Genomic DNA, 21999 nt, shown 5'->3' with positions numbered 1-21999 from the left:
ACTGGCTTTCTCGGTGGGTAGAGCACTGGGTTTGGAGTTAGGAAACATGAATTCATGTCTCACTTCATATTTACTAGCTGTATATCCTTGAAAGCACTTAACCTCAGATTTCTGAACTGTAAAATCGGAATAGTGATAGCACCTATTTCCTAGGGCTATTTTTAGAATCAAATGATTCAGTATGTGCAAAGCACTTGGCACAGTGCCTATATAAATGCTAGCTACCATTATTTTGTAGCTTGTAGGTACCTAGTTATATACATATAATTTCTCCTTTTAGAATATATGCTCCTTCAGGGAAGACTGTTTTAGCTGTTATTTTTATCTCCAGTGCTTAACAATGTCAAGTTTAAATTAATATCCAATAAATCCAAGTATTATATTTTATAAGATTTAGTAATAATCACTTGAAGTAGAAGAAATAAAAGGACAAAAGTAAAAGCCTGAGTAAAACCCACTTTTCCCGCCATGATCGAGGGAAAGAGACTGCAAGGGTGAAGCTACACAAAATGTATATGTTTCCTTTGTTAGTATGTAATGTGAGAAGGAACATGGGAAGATGAGATTTAGAGTCTTGGGGAGCAAATCCTAGTTACACAATGCAGAGCCTGGAACATTAGTGAGTATTGAGTAAATATTAGTCGATTGATAGATAATGCTTTACAGTTTAAACAAAAAATTTACATACACACACACATTCACATACCCAGATATGTTTGTGTGTGTGTATGTGAAATTTCATTTGGGTTTCATAGTAGCTCCTATGAAATATATAGTTTATTGATAGAGGTTGTTGGCTTACATAAAATCACTCCCTCAGAGAGAGAAAGGGAGGGGGCGGGGGAGGGAGGGAGAAAAGTTGGAAGGTGGTCTCTATGGGAAGGCACTAGTGGGGCTCAGAAGGTGGCTTGAAAACACATTTGTTGGTTCAGGAGAGAAAAGACATATTTAAGTGAATAGGATACAAAATCTTATAAATGTATAAGAAAGCTTATAGAATGTTTTTTTAAGAGGAGAAACCTTCTATAGGGAAGGCTTTGGTAAACAACTAGACAAATTTAAGCATTTGACCAATATAAGTTATATTTTGGAGAATTTTGATTGTTAGCCAATTGGCATTAAGTGCCCACCATGTGACAAGTGCTCTGATGAGTGCTGAACTTAGAAAGACAAGAAACAGTCCATTCTCTTTTTTATATTTTTACCATTTGGAACTATCAACTGATTTAACTTTGTAGAAAACTATGTGACACACTGTCTTGTGCTTTTTTGGGGGTATAGTATATTCTGTCTAGTGGTTGCCAGTCAGAAAGTATTTCTTTAGCATCTAGTTTGTGCTAGACCCTATGCAAAGTTCTGAGGATACAAAGAAAAGAACTCCAGAAAGCAGTCTCTACCTCCAAGGAGCTCATAGTCTAATGGGGGAGACAATATGCACATAACTATTTGCAAACAAGATATTTACAGGATAAATGGGGCATTGTGGATAAGTAGGAAGGTGGGACTTGAGCTGAGCCTTACTGGAAGCCATGTAAGTCAGGAGGAAGAGGAAAGGAAATTCCAGGATTTAGGTGATAAAGCTCTTATGTGAGGAATAACAGGGAGGCCATTGTCCTTGGTTTTTATATGGATGCTCATCTGTTTTATATTTTAATTTAGTTATTAATTACCTTATTTTGGACAGCTACGTGGCATGGTACAGAGAGCACTGGACCTGGGATTAGTGGAACTCTGAGTTCAAATGTGGCCTCAGACTCTTACTAGCTGTATGACCTTGGGCAAGTTACTTAATTCTCTTAGCCTCTATTTCTTTATCTCTAAAATGACTTGGAGAAGAAAATGCAGGAACAGCTAATTGCCAGATATGAAGTCAGAGGGACTGGGTTTGAAATTTTCCCTCAAGATACTTCTTAGCTCTGTGATCCTAGGCAAGCCATTTAACCCCGGTTGCCTAATTATTACTGCTCTTCTGTCTTGGAACTTTCCCTTAGTATCGTTTCTAAGGCAGAAGGTAAGGGTTTAAAAAAAAAGAAATGTAAAACCATTCCAATGTCTTTGCCAAGAAAACTCTAAATCGGGTCATAAAAAGTTGGAAATGACTGAAATAATCAAACTATTACCTAATTTTGATTTAAAATCTATATATAACTGCATCTACCTTTTATACAGCTTAATACATAAAGCAATAAGACATATATTAAAGTGTACCATGCTGCGCACTGTGATAGGTAAGATGATAGGGACACAAAACCAAAAATGAAACAGGCTCTGTTCTCAAGGATCTTACATGCCATTAGGAAGGAGACAACATATACATACAAAATAAATAAAAGGTTAATTTTTTTTTTATGAGAAGGTAACTACTAGCAAGCAGGATAGAGGGATACATAAAGAGGCTTCAGGTTAAAAGATGACACAGGAGCAGAATTTTGATGGAAAAAGGGGATTCTTAGAGACTGAGGTAAGGACAGAATAAATTCTAGATTTGGGGGAAGCTACTTCAAAGCCATAATAGATGGAATGATATATGTAAGGTACAGGAAAAAAGCCAGTTTGGATCTTAGAATAAGGGAAGAAGATCTATTTATAATAAGGTTGGGCAGGTAGGCTTGAGCCTGGTTAAGCTTAAAAGCTCATCCTAAGGATCCTAAGTATTCCCCTTCCCCCATTCTAGCTCTGGAACTGTGAACAATTAACTCTGATTTTATTTTCTCTCTCTTTTAAACCCTTACTTTGTCTTAATAATAACCCTTAACACAGAAAGACAAAGGGTAGGCAAATAAGGTGACAGTGACTTGCCCAGGGTCACACAGCCTGAGGTCATATTTTAATTCAGAACCTCCAATCTCTAAGCCTGACACCATCCACTGGGCCACCTAGTTCCTCAACTGCTTTTATTCTGGAAGGGATGTACTACTCTATTAATTTTTGTCCTATTGTCTCTAGTCTTCTGGATTCGATTAACCATTCCTGGCCACTACGTTTTTGGTAGGGAGCAATCAGGGTTTTAAGTATGGGAGGAAATGGGGTCAGTTATGGGCTCTAGGAAAATAACTTAAGCAGGTTTGTGAAAGATATATATTATTGTAGGTAGAGACTTGAGGCAGGGAGTACTTTAGGTCAATATGTCAGTCCTCCAATCAGCAAATCAGCTGGATAGGGCATGGAGTCAGAAAGACTTGAGGTCAAATCCTGCCTCAAATATTTAATACCTTTTTGTTCTGGGCAAGTTACTTAACTTTTGCTTGTCTAAGATTTCTCATCTGTAAAATTGGGATTAATAGCATCTACCCTGCAGGGTTGTTACAAGGATCAAATGAGATATTTGCAATGGGTATTTGCACAGTACCCGGCATATTAGTAGAGACTATATAAATATTATTTGCTATTATTGTTTTTGTGGTTAGTGTTAAAGCACTTACTATGTGCCTGGCAGTATGTGTGGCATTTAAAAGAGTGGGAGCCATAAACTGTAAGAGTTAAAATGGTTGAAGATATAAATTGTGATAAATATAAGAGTGGGTGAGTAAGTTGTGACCGCAGAAAATATGTTTTCACTACAGTGTCTTGTTTTTAAATCAAATATAAGGTGGTCTCCAGGGAAATATTTCCAATTATGAATATACCCAAGTCAACTGGGTTTTATAGAGAATTTAATTAATAATACAATGAGGAATCAAAGAGAGAGAGAGAGAGAGAGAGAGAGAGAGAGAGAGAGAGAGAGAGAGAGAGAGAGAGAGAGAGAGAGAGAGAGAGAGAGAGAGAGAGAGAGAGAGAGAGAGAGAGAGAGAGAGAGAGAGAGAGAGAGAGAGAGAGAGAGAGAGAGAGAGAGAGAGAGAGAGAGAGAGAGAGAGAGAGAGAGAGAGAGAGAGAGAGAGAGAGAGAGAGAGAGAGAGAGAGAGAGAGAGAGAGAGAGAGAGAGAGAGAGAGAGAGAGAGAAAGAGAGAGAGAGAGAAAGGAAAGAAATGAGAAAAGAATAGGCCGGCCCAGGCAGCCCTGGCCAACCCAGGCCTAAGCCCTAAAAGAAAAGATCAGTCAGTCCTTAATCACTCACCATAAGATCAGTTCAAGCGAGGATTCAGGGGGACAGAGTCTCCCCAGAGGGAGTTCCAGCCAGAGTCAGCCTCCCTTGAGAGACCTCCTTAGAGATTGTCCTTCTCTCAACAACCTCCTTAGAGCCTGTCTCTCTAGAGACTGTTTCAGAGAGCTCCAGTGATCCTGTTTTTCAGCTTTTCCTTTCCTTATAAAGGGAAATTTTCCTTTGTCACCTACCCTAAATTCTTACATCTACCAATCACAGTAGACGTTTTTCAAAGGACAAACCGTTCTTAGTCCACACCTAAGAAGGTGTGGATTTTTGAGTAATTCACAGCAGGAAAGCTCTGAGTAAGTTTCCCAGTTCTTTGTTCCTTGTAAATTTGCCTGACCTTTATAGGTACTTAGCATTAATTCTAAAAATAGGCATGGCTTAAGTATGGGTGTAAGTATTTTTCATTGTTCAGCAAGGAGTTTTTTCCCCTAAAGCAGTCTTAAGTACGGGTGGAGTAGAGGTCTTCCCATTTTTGATCTAAGTAGAGTTCTCACATTTGAGATCTAAGTAGCTTCACTGTTTAAAATGGGGAATAGTCCCAATAGGGAATTGTCCCAATAAAAATTCCCCAATGGGGAATTTTTTAACATTCACAAGTCTGAGAAATTTCAAGATTCACATATGCCAATAAGCACTGGTGATACTAGGAAAGGCAGAAAAGGCCCCTCTACCACAGGAGTTCATATATTAATGAGGAAATAATATGTGAATAAATTAGAATTAATCTCTGAGAGAAAATACTGCAGAATGTCTCCCATTAAGAAGACATTTGAGGGAATTTAAAGCAAAGATAATGGAATTAGATCCTTCCATATAGAGTGTCCTGCGTAAGCAGTAGCAAGGTTTACAAAATATTTAACTGTAAAGTCAGATAGGATTTTATATTAGATCCTAGAAGTAGTGAGGAGTCATTGAAGTTTATTGAGTAGGGTAGTGGCATGGCCATACCTACACTATACTACAAAAGATAATTTTACCTTTTGAGTGCAGGATATATTGGAATAGGGAGAGACTTGAGGCAGAGAGAACAACTAGAGAGTGAAATACAATGAGGACTCATTGAGTAGAGATAAGAGGATAAGATATTGAGGAAAATACACAGCTACATACTAATTTTAACAATAAAATGTCTGCCTTAAGGTCACACCGTCCTTTATTTTTTAAACTCTTACCTTCTATCTTAAAATCAATACTGTGTGTAGGTTTTAAGGCAAAAGAGTGATAATGGCTAGGCAATGGGGGTTAAGAGACTTGACTTGCCCAGGGTCACACAACTAGAAAGTATCTGAGATCAAATTTGAAACCCAGAACCCCCCTGTCTACTGAGCCACTCAGTTACCCCCAAAACCATTCTCTTTTAATGAGTTGATTATTCAAAAGGTACTTTTTTTCTTAGTTCTTAGCTTTTAATTAGGAAAACGCATTTAATAAACTCTTCATTTGTGTAGCAATAGATAATTTATAAGCTTTGTTACCCAGCAATCATATGAAATAGAATAGGCTTAATCATCCTCTTTTTAAATATGAAGTTATTGAACATATTATGATAAGTATGTACTGTGTAATAAAAATAGATAGTTGGAGATATTTCTCATTGTAATAAGATACTCTGGCTTGACTTGAGAGAGAATTCAGAGATAGAGAGATACTAGGGGAAACCTCAGGGTGCCTAGTTGTAATAGAGAGAGAGATACTACTAGGCGAATACTTGAGGGTGTCTATCAATTCCCTAGATGACTAATTGAGGAATATTTTATCTACCCTCCTCCTCCCTCAATACCTCCCTTCACCATATTCTTCTGAAGCCTTTATCTTCACCCCTTACCCCTTCCTTTCCTGAGTGGACTATGAGGTTTATGAGGAAGAACTCTTTTCTCTTCCTTTCTCAAGTAAGGGGGTTTATTGGGAACAACAGGACAAGGATGGAATAATGAGTTGAGATGGATGGGATTATCCCTGGTCTATAATGAGGGTTAGGAGGATTTTGAGAAATGTCAGTCCTGTCACAGCTGTGACACAAAAGTCTGTCAGGGAGATAGGAGGACAACTGTTTAATCTTCTTTTCTTCTTCCTTCAAACTCAAGTCTCAGAGACACCAATATCTTCTTTACCACACTCAGCCACCAGCCAAAAGTTAAGTTCACAAATTTCTCCCTCAGCTCCAAAACCTTACCGGTCCATCAGCCCAGGTCAGAAGATTAACAGGGGTCCTGTTTAGAGCTTCTTCCCCCTTCACCTTGGCTTGGCTCTTCAACTGTCTCTCCTGGGAACATTCTATTTGGAATGTTCTTTTTTGATTGACAGCTGAGGCCCTTTACTTTGTTTTGCATGCTTGTCTTGTAAATCCTCTCTTACCCAACTGGTAAGACACAGATGGAAAGAATTTTAGAGGTGACCACAACTTTTCCTAGCAACTTTACTTTGATAGTATGTATGAAGGAAATGTTTGAAAAATAACATAGCTTGATCTTAGCAAGGAATTTGACCCAAAGCCTCTTTTAAATTTCTCGTTATTTATCCTTATCTCTAAAATGTGGACTAGATTATCCATAGATAGTCTTCAAACTATAACAGTTTCTGAGATGTAGAGATGTTAAATGTCAGGTATAAGTTCAGTTAGGACTTGAACCTGCATCTTCTGACTTTTCTGTTCTTATCCATGCTATCCATAGTATATTTTCCCTTATAAAAAGATGACAGTTGTTCAATTTACATATCATCTTTTCACCAACCATTCACTAATTACTGATGTACCAAGCACTGGGCTGAAGTAGGAACAAAGAATAGTTCAAAGTAGGATGGTGAAATCATTTGTATCATTTCATTAATAAGGAAATTGGTGGTATCATTTCATTAATAAGGAAAGAATATGAATAAAGGCAACAAGGCAGTGTATATATATAGTAGTAGTAGTCTCTCGGTGACCGAGAATGACTATTGTCTTTGTGCAGTTTCACCTACGGTGTACCCTCATGTGGCTTTGAAGTCCAAAGACTGAGGTGCAGAGTTTGTGGCACATGGGGCATGGGACTCCAGTTGTTACGGGAGGTGCAGTTGTGGTGTGGTGTCGACGTTCACGCGCAGTGGCAAGACGTTGACATCATTCATCTTCAAAGGTGGTGGCGGCATGGTTAATGTGGGTTCACCAGCTGCTTCTGTCAGAGGCAGCAAGTTCTAGTTGCTTTGGTGTCATGCCAGCCCACTTCAAGTTTGACTTTAGTTGATCCTTGAATCTTTTCTTTGGTCGACCTTGTTTCCTGAGTCCAGCTGACAGTTCACCATAGAATACCTGTCTTGGTATTCGCTGTGGGTCCATGCGGATGACGTGTCCAGACCATCATAGCTGGGTTTTGAGGACCATGACTTCGATGCTGATGGAGTTGGCTCTGTCGAGGACTTCCTGATTGGTGATTCGGTCCTGACATCAGATCTTCATGATTGACCAGAGGGGGTATTGGTGGAATTGCTCCAGCTGTTTCATGTGCTTCCGGTACAGTGTCCATGACTCACAACTGTACAGAAGCGAGCTGAGGACCACTGCGTTATACACTTTGAGCTTTGTTGCAGTGCTTACACTGCTGTGTTGGAGGACTTTGGAGAGCAGCCGCCCGAGTGCCTGGCTGGCCTTTTGGATCCTGGCATTAATCTCGTGGTCTAGGGACCTGTTGTTGGCAATGGTGCTGTCCAGGTACTTGAAAGTGTTGACGTTAGAAGGCTGCGTGCCGTTGATTGTAATGCATGGCTGGTTAGTTGGCCTCCCTGGTGCAGGTTGGAACAGCACCTCTGTTTTGCTGAGGCTGATAGTCAGGCCAAACAGTTTTGTTGCGGTGGAGAACCTGTCCACAATGGTTTTGAGATGATTTTCTTGGTGGGCCATGAGAGCACAGTCATCTGCGAAGAGATCTTCCAAGATGAGTCTCTCTGTTGTCTTTGTTTTTGCAGTCAGGTGGCGAAGGTCGAATAGTGAACCATCCAGTCGGTATTTGATGTAGACGCCCAGGTCTAGATCCATCACAGCATGTCATAATACTTGGGTGAAGTATAGGTTGAATAGTACTGGAGCGAGGACACAGCCTTGTTTCACACCATTGGAGATGTTGAAACGATCAGAAGTCTCTCCACCAGATAGGACTTTCCCTGCTGTCATGTCGACATGAAAGAACTGAATAAGTTTGATGAATTTTGCTGGGCAACCGAGCTTGCTGAGTGTCACCCACAATGTGTCCCTGTTCACTGTGTCAAACGCTGTTGTCAGGTCTATGAAGACAATGTAGAGACTCAGGTTCTGCTCAAGGCATTTTTCCTGCATTTGCCTCACCGTGAAGACCATGTTGATGGTGCTGCGATCTGGTCAGAAGCCACATTGTGATCCAGGCAGGTTCTGCTCTGAAACAGATGACAGGAGTCTGTTGAGTATAACACGGGCGAGGATCTTTCCAGCAGTGGAGAGTAGTGAGATGCCTCTGTAGTTTTCCTTTAGTAGTGAGCCTTTGTTCTTGTATAGGGCTACGATGGAGGCATCTCTGAGTTCTGGGGGCATGTCTTCCTCTTCCCATATGCTGGTCAGCACTATGTGGAATGCCTGGAGCGCCTTTCCATTTAAGGCCTTGTACACCTCGGTTGGGATCCCGTCTTTACCGGGTGCCATGCCTGCACTCATTTGTTTAATGGCTTTTTGGACTTCCTCTATTGAAGGAGGGACGTCAAGTTGTTCAATGGTGCGGTTTTGGGGGATCTGGTCAAGGGCACTTTAGTCGACTGAAGAGGGTCGGTTGAGAAGCTGACTGAAGTGTTCTTTCCACCTGTTGCTGATGCCTTTTTTATCTTTTATGAGAGAGTCACCGTCAGAGGATAGCAAGGGACTGGTGGTGGGTTTTAATGGCCCATAGACAGTCTTGAGGGCACTGAAAAATTGTTTGTAGTTTTTCATATCAGCAAAACGCTGGATTTCTTCTGCCTTTTTATCCCACCATCGGTCTTGCATCTTCCTGATCTCACGCTGTGCTGTGGCTTGGAGAGACTTGAATCTGTCTTTTTTAGGAGCAGAGTTTGGGTTATTTTGCCACTCCATAAAGGCTTTGTTCTTTTTGCTCAATAGGTCTTCAATAGCAGTGTTGTTCTCGTTGGACCAGTCCTGGTGGTTGCGTTGTTTGGGGCCTAGGACTGCCTTTGATATTTCCTTCACTGCGTCTCTGAACTGGTTCCATTTCTCAGTTGAGCTTCCAAAGAGTGGTCCCTTGGGAGAGAGCTTGTCGTCCAGGCACAACTGGAATGTTTGCAAATAAGATGGATCTCTAAGAAGACTCACATTGTAAAATGCGCGAACTGTCTGGGTGCGTCTTGGATGGCGAGGCACAATGAGCATTTGAAGAGTCGCTCTAACCAATCTATGGTCTGTCTAGCATTCAGCTCCTCTCATGGCTCTGGTGATCTTTACATCCTGGATGTCTTGCTGGCGTACAATGATGTAGTCAATGATATGCCACTGTTTTGATCGTGAGTGCATCCACGTTGTTTTATATTTGTTCGCCGTTCTGAAAACAATGTTCGTGATGGTGAATTCGAACTCTGAGCATTTGCTGAGTAGCAGTAGGCCGTTGTTGTTCATTTTGCCCACGCCGTGTTTGCCGAGCACTCCTTTCCATCTTTCATGGTCCTGGCCAACGCGGGCGTTGAAGTCTCCCAGTAGTATCAGCTTGTCATTTGTGGGCACTGAGTGCAGGACAGCACTCAGGTCAGAGTAGGCAGGATGGCACTCAGGTCAGAGTAGAACTGCTTGATGGTCTCCTCTGGGCTGGTCAGTGTTGGGGCATATGCGCTTTGATTGTGCATCAAATTGTGCAATCATATGCGATATGATTGTGGCATACCGGTCTTTGCTGAGAGGCAAATGGGTCTTTCTGAGCCTCTCGCTGATGCCCACAGGCATGTCTGGCAGCTGTTTGAGCAAACTGGTCTTGATGGCCAGGCCAACGTCGTGGATTCTGTCTTCATTTGAGGCTCTACCTTTCCAGAAGAAGGTGTATCCAGTGGTGGGTTCGCTGAGTGATCCCTCTTCTGGTAAGCGTGTTTCTCTTAAGGCTGCGATGTCGATGTTATATCGTGCCAGTTCTTTACTGGTTAGAGCTGTTCTTCTCTCAGGTCTTGGGGTATTCTCTCTGTCAAGTAACGTTCTGATGTTCCATGCTCCTAGTAGGAGTTTCTTTGTATTATGTTTTCTTTGGTTTCCACCGCTTAAAGGGATGACCCACCAGCCGCGGTGTGCTGACCGGGTGTTTGTAGGGCAGGCAATGTTTGGGACACCTTTTCTAGTCCCCTCCCTTGATTAGGGTGAGCAGTGCTGTCTTAGAGAGGGCTTCTCAGTCACCCAGGATGCTGCCGAACATCCCTGCTGCCCACAGGGCCAAGAGACCACTGGTCTGTGGGCTGCCTACGTGCAGGATCGTGACTACAACTGCCAGTGGTCACCTCCACCTGTTGCGTCGCCACTCCCCCATCCCCGCAGGTCTTGAAGAGGGTGGATGGGGTTAGGATAGATGAATGTGCACAAAGATACTTGTGCATGAAAGAGATTTATATGGAAAAGTCGATGCACAGAGACAGTTCCACTCTCTCGGCGTTGGAAGCCTGGGTCCAGTGGTGCTAAAAGAAGTTACACCTGGAGACTTCCTCAGCTGCATTGGATGGCCGGGTTGTCTTTTGTGCTCCAACACACCCTAAGCACTCCACAGTGCTTCGCTGCATCGCCATCTCAGCCATTGAACCTTCTTATTGGTTTCTTCTGTCTTTTCAGCCTAAGCAGTCTTCACATGCTGGGTGAGCAAAGTCCCTGGTTCATCAGGGGTCAATGACCCGATGGCTACCCTCACAAGGTTTAGCCGGCCTGTTGAAACCGTTGCCCGGGGTGTGGCCAATGCCACATGCTAGCAGCTACTGGGAGCCACAAGTGAGAGCTGGGTATCATATATACAGCGTGTAGTAGCTAAGTTTAGATGCTGCTTCAAATTAAAACTATATATGTGTAGGGGTCAGGGTGGGAGAAGTGTTATTAGATATAGCTGTCAAGGTAGAGTGGTAACAGATTAATGAAGGTACTTGAATCCACACAAAGGAAATTGAGCTTTATTTTAAAGGTTTTGAACCTAGGAATAACATGATTAGATCTCTATAAAAGGGAAATTAGTTTGAAGTATACACAGTCAAAGTGGAAAGAACTTTCTTGAAACTCCTAGAGTAAGCCAAATTGGTGATATTATGAAGCTCCTGGAGTAAGCCACGTTGGTGATAATTGTTTATTCCAGGTGGCAGTAGTAGAAATAGAATGGAGGTGACAGACATAGGGAAAATATCAAAAAGTGTTTGATATTAGAACCAAAGGAAACACTAGGAAGTCACTTATCAGTTAACAAAAGGGAACAGATGGGTGTCCTAAGTGGATTGAGTGCCACACTTGGTAACGGGAGGTCCTGGGTTCAAATTTGACCGTGGAAACTTCCTGCTATGTGACCCTGGGCAAGTTACTTAATCTTAATTATCTAGTTCTGCCTTGGAACGAATAATTAGTATTTATTCTTAGACAGAATCAACAAAAATAACAAAACAATTACCAAAAGGAACTTTATTAGACACTGGGAATGAAAAAAGGCCTTTCAAGAAGTAGTAGTAGTAGTAGTAGTAGTAGTAGTAAGTCTCTTGGTAACCGAGAATGATGATCATCTTTGTGCGTTTTCGTCTATGATGTATAGATGAGTGTGCACAAAGACACTTGTGCGTGAAGGAGATTTAAGTGGGAAAGCCGATGCACAGAGACAGTCCCACTCTCTCGGCGTTCGAAGCCTGGGTCCAGTGGCACGAAAAGTCGTTACACCTGGAGACTTCCTAAGCTGCATTGGATGGCCGGGTTGTCTTTTGTGCTCCAACACACCCTAAGCACTCCACAGTGCTTTGCTGCGTCACCTTTTTTGGGCATCCTCTGCCTTACACACCTTTTGAGCACCTTCAGGTAGATTTTATAACAATGCCAAAGGCCAGATATTATAAATTTTGTCTGGTCATAGTAGATCAACAGATGGCTGGAAGCATTTCCTACGACCCAAGCCACAGTGGCTTTTTTTTGCTAAGGTGCTTTTAAAAGAGATTATTCCTCACTTTGTCCTGTCAGCACATATTGATTCAGATAGAGGAAATCATTTTACTGATTCTGTCTTAAATCAAAATATAATCTTGTTTAGGAATAACTCCCAAATTCCATGTTCCATATCATCCCCAGAGCTCAGGTCAAGCTGAAAGAATGAATTAAGAACTGAAAATTATGACTGGCAAATTATGCACTGAGACCCATTTAAAATGGCCTGAAATTCTCCCTCTGGCCCTATTTTATCTTAGAACCAGGTCTAGAGGAGTATTGCCATTGAAAACTACTCCCTCTTTGTCATTAAACTAAGTCCCACCTAAGTATTCCTTGTCTGCTCTTCAAATCCTCTGGGGAACAGTTCGGTAATGATCCATGGGTGTTTACTGGCAGCAGTGTGGACAGGTCCATCAGTTTTATTGACTCTTAAGCAATGAGCTACAGAGAGCTCTGCCTTTATTTACTGTAGCTGCCAGGGCCCTCCTCTGCTCTAAGGGTTCTTCCACTGCTTCTGAGAGTGGATGTTTTGTTGGTTGTTGTGGCAGCATCTTTGCCTCCTGCAGGCCTGTGCGAATATAGGATAACTGCCATGGTGGCAGCGAGTGCTGCTATTGCTTTGCTGCAGAAAAGACCTAAAAACAAAACAAAACAAAACAAAACAAAACAAAAAGCAGGAGGTGCCTCAGCCTTGAATTAGCCCCCATCATATGCTGCCTTCTTGTTCGTGCACTGCTAAATGAAAGTAGAGAAAATCATATAATTGTTCTGTCTGGGTTCACTACAAATTTATGGTTTATGGTCTCAACTGGGCCCTCGGTGTTTGAAGACAATCCATTTATGTTGTCTTAATTGATTAATTATAAGCATGTAGGTGGTGCAGTGGATGGACTGCCAGGCCTAAAGTCATATGGAATTATGGAGAATCAAAAAAAACTGAAAAATTATTTAAATAATTGCTTGATTATCCTTTTACCAGAGTTCTTCCAGATCTTTTTTACCCTTCCTCAAACCTCCCATGGCTTCTTTATCCTCTCAATGCAGAACCTTGATTCTTATTTTACTGAAACAATTGAATCCATATACTCTCTCTTCTCTATTCCTCTTAAAACTCACTTTACTCTGATGTCTTGCACAAGTATTTCCTCTTTCACCCCTAATGTACTTTAACAGTAGCCCCTTTCTGCCTAGGCAAATCCCTCTACATACATAAGTGATTGTATTCCCTCCTTCAGCAGATTGCCCCTCTCCCATCTACCATTTCTCATTAAACACTAACTTGATCTGGGCATCCCTGGTAGCCATCTTTCCATGTCTCCTTTTTGTAACTAGATTCCTTATGCAAACCATTAGTAATTAATGCTGCTACTTCCTTTTCTTTCACTCTCCTCTTAAATCTATGGAGACTTTCAGTCTCATTAATCAATTGAAAGTGTGCTTTTCAAAGTTACTAATGACCTCTTACAATTTTTAAATTTTTTAATTCAATCCTTCTCTCTCCACAACAGAGAAAACATCAATCTGGCAAAATATATAGATTATATTTTTTGTGTTTCCATTTCTCAGTTAATTCTCTGGAGGTGAACATTCTCAAGTTATTCTTCAAACCCATAGCCTTATATAATATCTTGATTTTATTCATTTCACTTCTTATTATATCATGCAGTTCTTTCCAAGGTTTTAAAAATTAATTTGCTCATCATTTCTTATGGCATAGTAATATTCCATTGCAATCATGTACCACAATGTGTTTAACTATTCCCCAATTTCCAGTTCTTTGCTACCACAAAGAAAGCTGCTATAAATATTTTAGAACACATAGGGTGTTTTCCTTTTTCCCTGATTTCCTTGGTAAGTAGACTAGTATATCTAAGGATTTACATGGTTTTAACTCTGGCATAATTCCAAACTGCTCTCCAAAATAGTTTGATCAGTTCACAATTCCTTCAGTAGTATATTAGTGACCCCACTTTTCCACATCCCTTCCCAACATCTGTCATTTTGTCCTTTTGTCATTTTAGCCAATCTGATGGGTGTGAGATGATGTCTCAGTGTTGTTTTGGGTTGCATTTCCCTAATCTGTGATTGTAGCGTGATGATTTAGAACATTTTTTCATATACCTTGTGGTAGAGGCATGGAGAGAGAGAGGACTTGTAAGCCAAGATACAAGAACCAAGAACCAAGGCTGGGGACATATCTGTCAATTAAGAAGAAGGAGTTTCCAAATGGAATGTTCCCAGGAGTTGGCAGTTGAGCTGACCAGGGGGAGGGGACTTGGAGTCACTCTCTCTCTCTCTCTCTCTCTCTCTCTCTCTCTCTCTCTCTCTCTCTGGCAGTTGAGGCTGGCTGAAGACCCTTGTATTGCGGGCTTGTTTTGGGGGCTTTCTGATCAAGGGGAAACCTTTGCTCTCTGTGAGATTTTACTGACCAACAGTTGGAGGAAAGCCAGGTTGAAGGAGAGATTTTGAACTTTGTTTCTCTCTGGGGTTAAGTTGAAAGACCTTGCTGACTTTGTGAAGAAGACAGAAGATTTTAAACAGCTGTTGTCCTCCATCTCTAACTGTCTCTCTATCACAGTTTGTGACAAGACTGATTATTTCCATAACCCTTCTAAATTCTCCTTGTAGTTTAGGGAAATCCTCATCCCTCTTAACCTCAGTTTCCCATCCTGTTATCACAATAAACCCCTTACCTGAGAAAGAAAACTAGAGTATTTTATAGTCCACTCAGGGGGGGAGGGAGGAAGCCAAAGGCTTCCAGAAGAGGGTGGTTAAGGGAGGGAGTGAGGGAGGAAGGCGGTTAGGAAATAGATTGATTCATCAGCCATTAGTAGGGATTAGTAGGCAAACCCCAGAGCATTCCCCAGAGCAGTTCCCCTGTGTGGCAGCATCCCTGTGTACTAGCATCCCCCAGCATTTCTCATTCCTACATCCATTACAAATAAGCAGCCTCAAGTTCCGTTAGCAGCTCTCTCTAGTCACAAGCCAGAGGATAGCAGTCATTGCAATAAGAAACAGTTTACATTCTCTATTTCAATAAATAGTAGTTCCTTCAGTTTACATTCTCTATTTCAATCTATATGTATTACATTGATTTTTTTCAACCAAGAATTGTTGGTTGGAAATGGCTCTTATTTCCATAAATTTGACAACGTTCTCTATATATTTTTGATATGAGTTCTCTATTTCTTAATTGACAAATTGAATGGCCTTTTCTTAATCCTTAGACTTCTCTCTAGTCTTTCACACTATTGATTACTTTTTGATTACTCTTTTTTCCTTGTATACTTTCTTCTTTCTGATACTGCTTTCTTCTCGTTTTCCTAGTTGGCTGACCACTCCTCATTCTCCTTTGGTTTTTATCCAGGTCACACTCACTCATCCTGGGTGGTTCCATAAGACTGTCCTGAACTTTCTTCTACTCTAATATATCACTGGATAATTTCATCAGCTCTCATGGATTCAATTATCTCTATGCTGGTATTTTCATAGATTTAGTTTTCCACCTATACTCTTTTTCTTAACCTCTAGTTCTACATTTCCAACTGCCTGTTGGAAATCTGGAACTATATTAAATTTATCCTATTAAGCATTGAATTCATTATCTTTCCCCTAAGCATTCCCCTAATACTTTCTTATTTTTCTTTAGGGTACCACTGAACTCCTAGTCACCTGGGCTACCAAACTAGTCATCCTGAACTCATTTTTTGTTATCCCCTTCCTTAAATCCAATGTGTTTCCAAGTCCTATTAATTCTACTTTCTGCCCTGTTTTAGGTCCTTATCACCTCACATCTGGTCGATTGCAATAGCCTTTTTGTTAGTGTTTTTGTGTCAGGTCTCTTCCCGATTTCAGGATATTTTCTATTCATCCATCAAATTGATTTTCTGAAAAGGCAGGTCTAATGATGCCTTCCTCTCTTTCACCATCCTATTCAATAAACCCAGTGGCTCCCCCTCACTTCTAAAATCAAATATATCATTCTCTATATGGACCCAAAACTTTTCATAAGCTGGTTTTTTCCTTCCTATTCAGCCTTTTCACATCTTATTTTCCCCAAAATATTTTGACATTAAATGATAATGGCCTCTGTTTTTTTTTCCACAGAAGACATTCCATTTTCCAACTCTGCATTTTCATTAGTTGCCCCTCATGCCTTGGGTTTTCTCATTCCTTATCTCAATACCTGCCTTCCTTCTCTCAAGTAACAGATAAAACCTCAATTTCTGTAAAAGGCTGTTGCTGGTTACCCTTAATGCTAATGCCTTGTTTCTGTTCATTATCTTCAGTTTTATCTCATATCTATATCTTTATCTATATATCTATATATATCTTGTTTGTACATAGCTATTTGCATATTGTCTCCACCATTAGACTGTGAGCTTATAAAGAAGTCTTTTTTAAAATCACTTTGTATCTCTGTCTCTCTCTTTGTCTCTCTCTGCCTTTCTCTGTCTCTGTCTCTCTCCCTGTCTCTATATGTGTGTCTGTGTCTGTGTCTGTGTCTGTGTCCCTGCCCCCCCCCCCCATTCAGTAGCATCAAAACAGAAGGAAGATGCAAGTTGGGGTAGAATAGAGACAAGAGACTCAAAGATTGCTGATAGTTGCTTGATTTCAGTAACACATAGGATAAACATTGGCAATTTTATAGGTTTACCATGCCTTCTATTCATTATTCTTTTTTATCAGGAATGTTGGTTGCTTATTATAGGACAAATATATTAATGTACAAAATATTCATTAGTTATTTAAAAATAAATTTTAGTTTATTTTGGTTATTATAGTGGCTTTGATGAAGATTATAGTAACGATTATCAGTGACAGACTATGTGCTTGCATTTACCTTTTGTAAGTTTATTATCTTTGAATTTTATGAGGTAGCTAATGGTACAGTAGATAAAGAATTCTGCTCTTGGAATCAGGAACACCTGAGCTCAAATCTAACCTCAGACATGTACTTAGCTGTGTGTCCCTAGGTGTGTCAATTAATATCTGTTTCCCTCAGTTTTCTTGACTCTAAAATGAGGATAATAATACCTCTTTATCAGAATTGTTGTATGGGTCAAATCAGATAATATTTGTTTGTCTAGCATAGTTCCCAGTACATAGTAAGTAGATATTATATAAAATGCCTATTTCCTTCTCCTTCCCCATCTCCTTCAGTTATTAAATGGGCAGAATGTCAATAGAACCATCATATATGAATTAGTGATATAACTTGCTTATGCCAATATAATATTTTGCCCTTTCCTTTTATATGTATGGTAATAGGATAAAGTGCTTTAGTATTTCTTATTCTTGAAGTAGAATATTTTAGAAGATGACATGCCTTATCCCAACATTAAGGACCAAGACAAACTATTGTGTTGTTGCAGAGCTAATTTAGACTTCTAAGAGAGTTGGGTATATTTTTATAAAGAGGATAGACTTGGAGGGTTTATTCACCCTATTTAGGGACCCCTACCATCCAGATCAAAAGAAGAGCTAAAAATATGTAGCTTTCTTTTTTTTTAAGCCAGTGTCTTCTATCTTATTGGCAAGGTGTGTGCTGAGAGTAGAAGAGGCTTACATTGTATTATGATGCTATCTAATATTTAATATATCCAACTTTGTCTATCTTAGGACTGCCTATTCTTTAGCAGTTTTGGTTTATAGCTTTCTTCCTTTATTTCAGCTTTTTAAAATTTTCATATTCATTTAAGTAATATACCATTAGTCTTTTTCTTCTTTGCTGTTATACCTTATTACCATACATTTATTAGCAAAGGGAGAATTATATAATATATATATTATAATGATTATAACTTCAGTCCTAGGAGATAATTGTAGCTAAGATATTAGTTAATTTTATGGAATCTTTAAATATTTGAGAGTGCTTTCTTATAGACTTTTTCAAAATATTGTTGACCCCAGATTATTAAACTCAGCCTTCTCCTATTTTGGGATTATTTAATTATTATTTCTTCAGTGTTTTATCAATAAATCCTTATTTTGATAATGATTGAAAACTGGAAAGGCAAATATATGGTGGACTTATACAAAGGCAAAAACTACATTACAACTTGTTCTTTTTTATACCATGCAGAAATTTCAAACTTAATACTTCTGGCCTTCCATTTATGAATTGCTTTGACCAAGCACCTTAGGAGAACTGTTTGCAAATAACTACTTTCTTTATATAAGTTCAAGACAGTAAACATTTTCCTTTGTGCCTGTAAGATAAAAAAATATTAAATTCTTATAAGAGTAAAGTTATTAAATAGAAAAATTCCTAAGGTTACCTCTCTAGTTAGAGACATTATTAAGTCCTATCATAGCTGTGACAAGGAAATCACTTTAAAAGACTGATATATATTAATTTAAGGTCTCCAAGGAATTCAGCTATGTAATTCCTAAATGAAAACTCAAGTCAGCAGTCAACCTTTTATGGAGTTTTTAATTACAAACAGGAGGAAGAAAGGTATTAGAGAGAGTGAGAGAGAGTGAGAGAGAGTGAGAGAGAGAGTGAGAGAGAGAGAGAGAGAGAGAGAGAGAGAGAGAGAGAGAGAGAGAGAAAGGGGAGAGAAGGGAATAGGGCTTAAATACCCCCTCTGTTTAGGCTGGGCCAAAAGGCCCAAGCCCTTAGATAGCTGAGGCAAAGAAAAGAGATCAGTCCCTATCACTCACGTGACCAGAATGGAGAAACAGTCTCAGGGGCCTCCACCTCCAGCCTCCTTCAGAGCAAGCTTCTCAGAGCACAACCTCTCAGAGCAAAACCTCTCCAACCACGACCTCAGTCCTCAGACCCCGCTATCTTTAAGGAAACCATCTCAGTTCCCTCCCCTCAGTTCTCACATCTACCAATCACTGTCCATGTCTCCTCTGTGCCAATGGTGGTTCTAGTTTAACCCAGGACCACTGAGAGGTCTGCCCCTTTGCACATGTCTGTTGAAGGTCATATTCTCAAATAATTAAATTTTGATCTATGCTGCAGCCCTTCCTAAATCCTGTTAGGACTGAGTAGGGTGGTGATTGTAAGTTCCAAGACCTGGTTCTGTCATTCCAAGTATCTCTATTGTATCAATTCTAAAATCAATCATGACTCAAAGAACTTCCTGTTCTATGTTTAAGCATAGGTCAAAGCCCTTTCCATTGTTCAGCAAAAGGTTTCTGTCTTAAAGCAGTCCCAAGTAGGGAGGAGAAGGATCCTCCCATGCCAAGGGGGTTCTTTCTATCAGTAGGAAATTTTTTCCAGTATGAGATTTCCCAATGGGGAAATTTCCAACATTCATAAGTCTAAGAAATTTTAAGGTTTACATAGCTCAAGGACATATTTTATGTATGCATTATATAGATCATATCTTTTAAAAAGTAAATAGTTCTGTGTCTCAAAGATATCCAAGACTTCCTAGTAGTTCACTTATTTTAAGCTATATTTCATTCAACAAAATTTTAGAACAAAAGAATAATACTTACTTGGAGTTCTGTTATTTAATATGTTGACATCATTTGGTAAGTTTTATACAAGACCTGTTATTCATAAAATAGATTAAAGAAAGGTCATGATTTCAATGAATTCAAGTTTAGAGTATTATTTATTCAGTCACAGTGTAGAATAACAAGGAAAACACTTATGAATTTGACAGGAGATTTGTAAGCTTTACTAGTTTTGTATCAGCTATATGTTAGTGTAGTATCAGGGATTCAAATTTAATAACAAATAGGTACAGGTTTTATTTAGATGGCCTAAAAATAATCTACATGACTTTTTTTTTCTCTTAGTGAAAGAAATGGGCATTATATAAATACCTGTGTCATCAGATATAGTTGAATGATGATGAAGTGGTTTTTTTTAAAGTTAGTAGGGAGAAGCAAGCTTAGAGTCAGTAATAGTGACTAGAAGGCTAGATTCAAGAGCCATAAAAACCTGGGTTGAATCTTGCTTCTTTCACATATATATGGATTATGTGGCCCTGGACAAGTTAATCTCTAAGCCAAATTTGACAAATATAGAACAGTTTTTGATCAGCATTGATAAAAGGGAATTTACTACATACATGAAACTATATCTTTGAACCTTTCCTTTGTGTTCCCCTGTTCCCCCAGAAAAAAAAAGGTAATCAATGTGATTTCTCAGCTATTGGTTTTTATTGTAAAATAGATTGCATAAATTAAGTATATATTTTAATGGTTATTATTAATTTGCTATTCTCATTTCTATGTATTATGCATATCCATCACTTAAAAATGATTTAAAAAATCTTTTGACTACTAATTATTTTAAAACATTAAAATATATATCAATTTCATTAGTTTTTTGAGTACTTTTTTGTGATGTTTTGTTATGTTATCCTTTTGCCTTTATATTAGTTCATTTTATCTTTTACAAAACAAATTAAGGAAAAAGTTAAATTTGGGACTATGTTAGCCACATTTTTCTTTGTTAAAAATCTTTTTTGAGCAATATTTTATTTATTTTGTTTTCAATAGGGATTTGTCTTGGCTGTCACTATGATACGTGAAGCAGTTGATGAATTTCGACGTTTCCAACGAGACAAGGAAATGAATTCACAGTTATATAGCAAGCTTACAATACGAGGTTGGCAAAGATACTTTTAATCATATGTAGCATTCCTTTAGTCAATGCTAAGTAGTTTTGTTATTTAATAACAAGATTTTAACTTGTAGAAGAAATAATTGTAAGGAACTCACCCTAACTTTTGCCCAGACTGTGCCTCTGAGGTTAATGATAACTAAATATTCCTGTTGTGTTAGATAAGAAACATTATTTTGTCTTAAACTTTTAATCATTACCCTCGCTTGGTACCACAATATATAAAATATATGCAGATGTTTTAATATACATGAATATATATACATATATGTATACCCACATGCTTATTATAAACTGTATATTCTGCTATTTTTATTTAATTTGCTTATACTGTGTGTACATGCCTATTGATTTTCATATGCACACGCCTTTCAAGCAGATATGTGCCTTATATAAAATAATAACTCATTATATGTTGCTCAGCCTTCCAGAGCTATAACTTATCTGCACAGAGCTTTAATAAACCTGAAAGTAAAGTACCTTCTGGGCATCTGAAACAGGTGTCAAAAAGCCAGTGTATTAAAATCATGAACTTCAATAGTTAAGATCTTCTAGAGCCTTGACTCTTTTACCTAAAATTCTTTTGGTCTGGTTTTTGGACTTGTAGTAGAAAAGAAGAAAACATTATAAAAATAATTTTTTATAAGCCCTGATGGAAGGACTTATTTGATGCAGGCACAGTGAAATCAGGAAAGTATTCACTTAAGTTCAGCATCTAATTCTTTCCCTTAAAATGTAGTTGATCATTATTTAAAAATTTTAAGTTTCTTATTCATATCTTTTGCTTTTATATCAGTTTCTTTTCCTAATATATTCCTTTTCTCCCTGTTCCAGAGGACCATCTATAAAAACGGAATATAAAAAGGGGGGAAAAAAACTATTCAGCAGAACTAACCAATTCTTTAGTCAGATTTGACATGTATGTTACGTGCTCTGTTGTCTTCTACCTTTCTAAAGAATGGAGAGAAGTGTCTTCTCATTGCTCTTCTTTGAGTATAAGTTTGGTCATTATAATTTCATAGTATTCAGTTAAATTTTTTTTATTCCTCTTTCCATTTATGCTTCTGTTGTCTTTTGCCTACTGAACCAGAAAATTTTTCTGCTTACTTCACAATGTGTCAGTTCATATTAGTCTTTGTGTCCTTCACATCCATAATATCTTACAGTGCAATAATACTTCATTACCCT

The 21999-nt window shown here is 38.9% G+C and overlaps 1 protein-coding gene across 5 annotated transcripts in view; it reads left to right on the top strand.

Annotated features, from left to right (window-relative positions):
* The window catches only part of ATP9B (ATPase phospholipid transporting 9B (putative)), a 558010-nt gene that overhangs the window by 83411 nt on the left and 452600 nt on the right, over positions 1 to 21999 (top strand). For all 5 annotated transcript variants that reach the window (XM_056823547.1, XM_056823546.1, XM_056823545.1 and 2 more), the window contains one exon: positions 20688 to 20796. In XM_056823547.1, coding sequence (XP_056679525.1) covers positions 20688 to 20796 — 109 coding nt within the window. The remainder of the gene's footprint in view (positions 1 to 20687; positions 20797 to 21999) is intronic.

Source organism: Monodelphis domestica, chromosome 3 (genome assembly GCF_027887165.1).
Source record: "Monodelphis domestica isolate mMonDom1 chromosome 3, mMonDom1.pri, whole genome shotgun sequence".
NCBI classification, from domain to species: domain Eukaryota; kingdom Metazoa; phylum Chordata; class Mammalia; order Didelphimorphia; family Didelphidae; genus Monodelphis; species Monodelphis domestica.
This window is presented reverse-complemented; position numbering and strand designations above follow the sequence as displayed.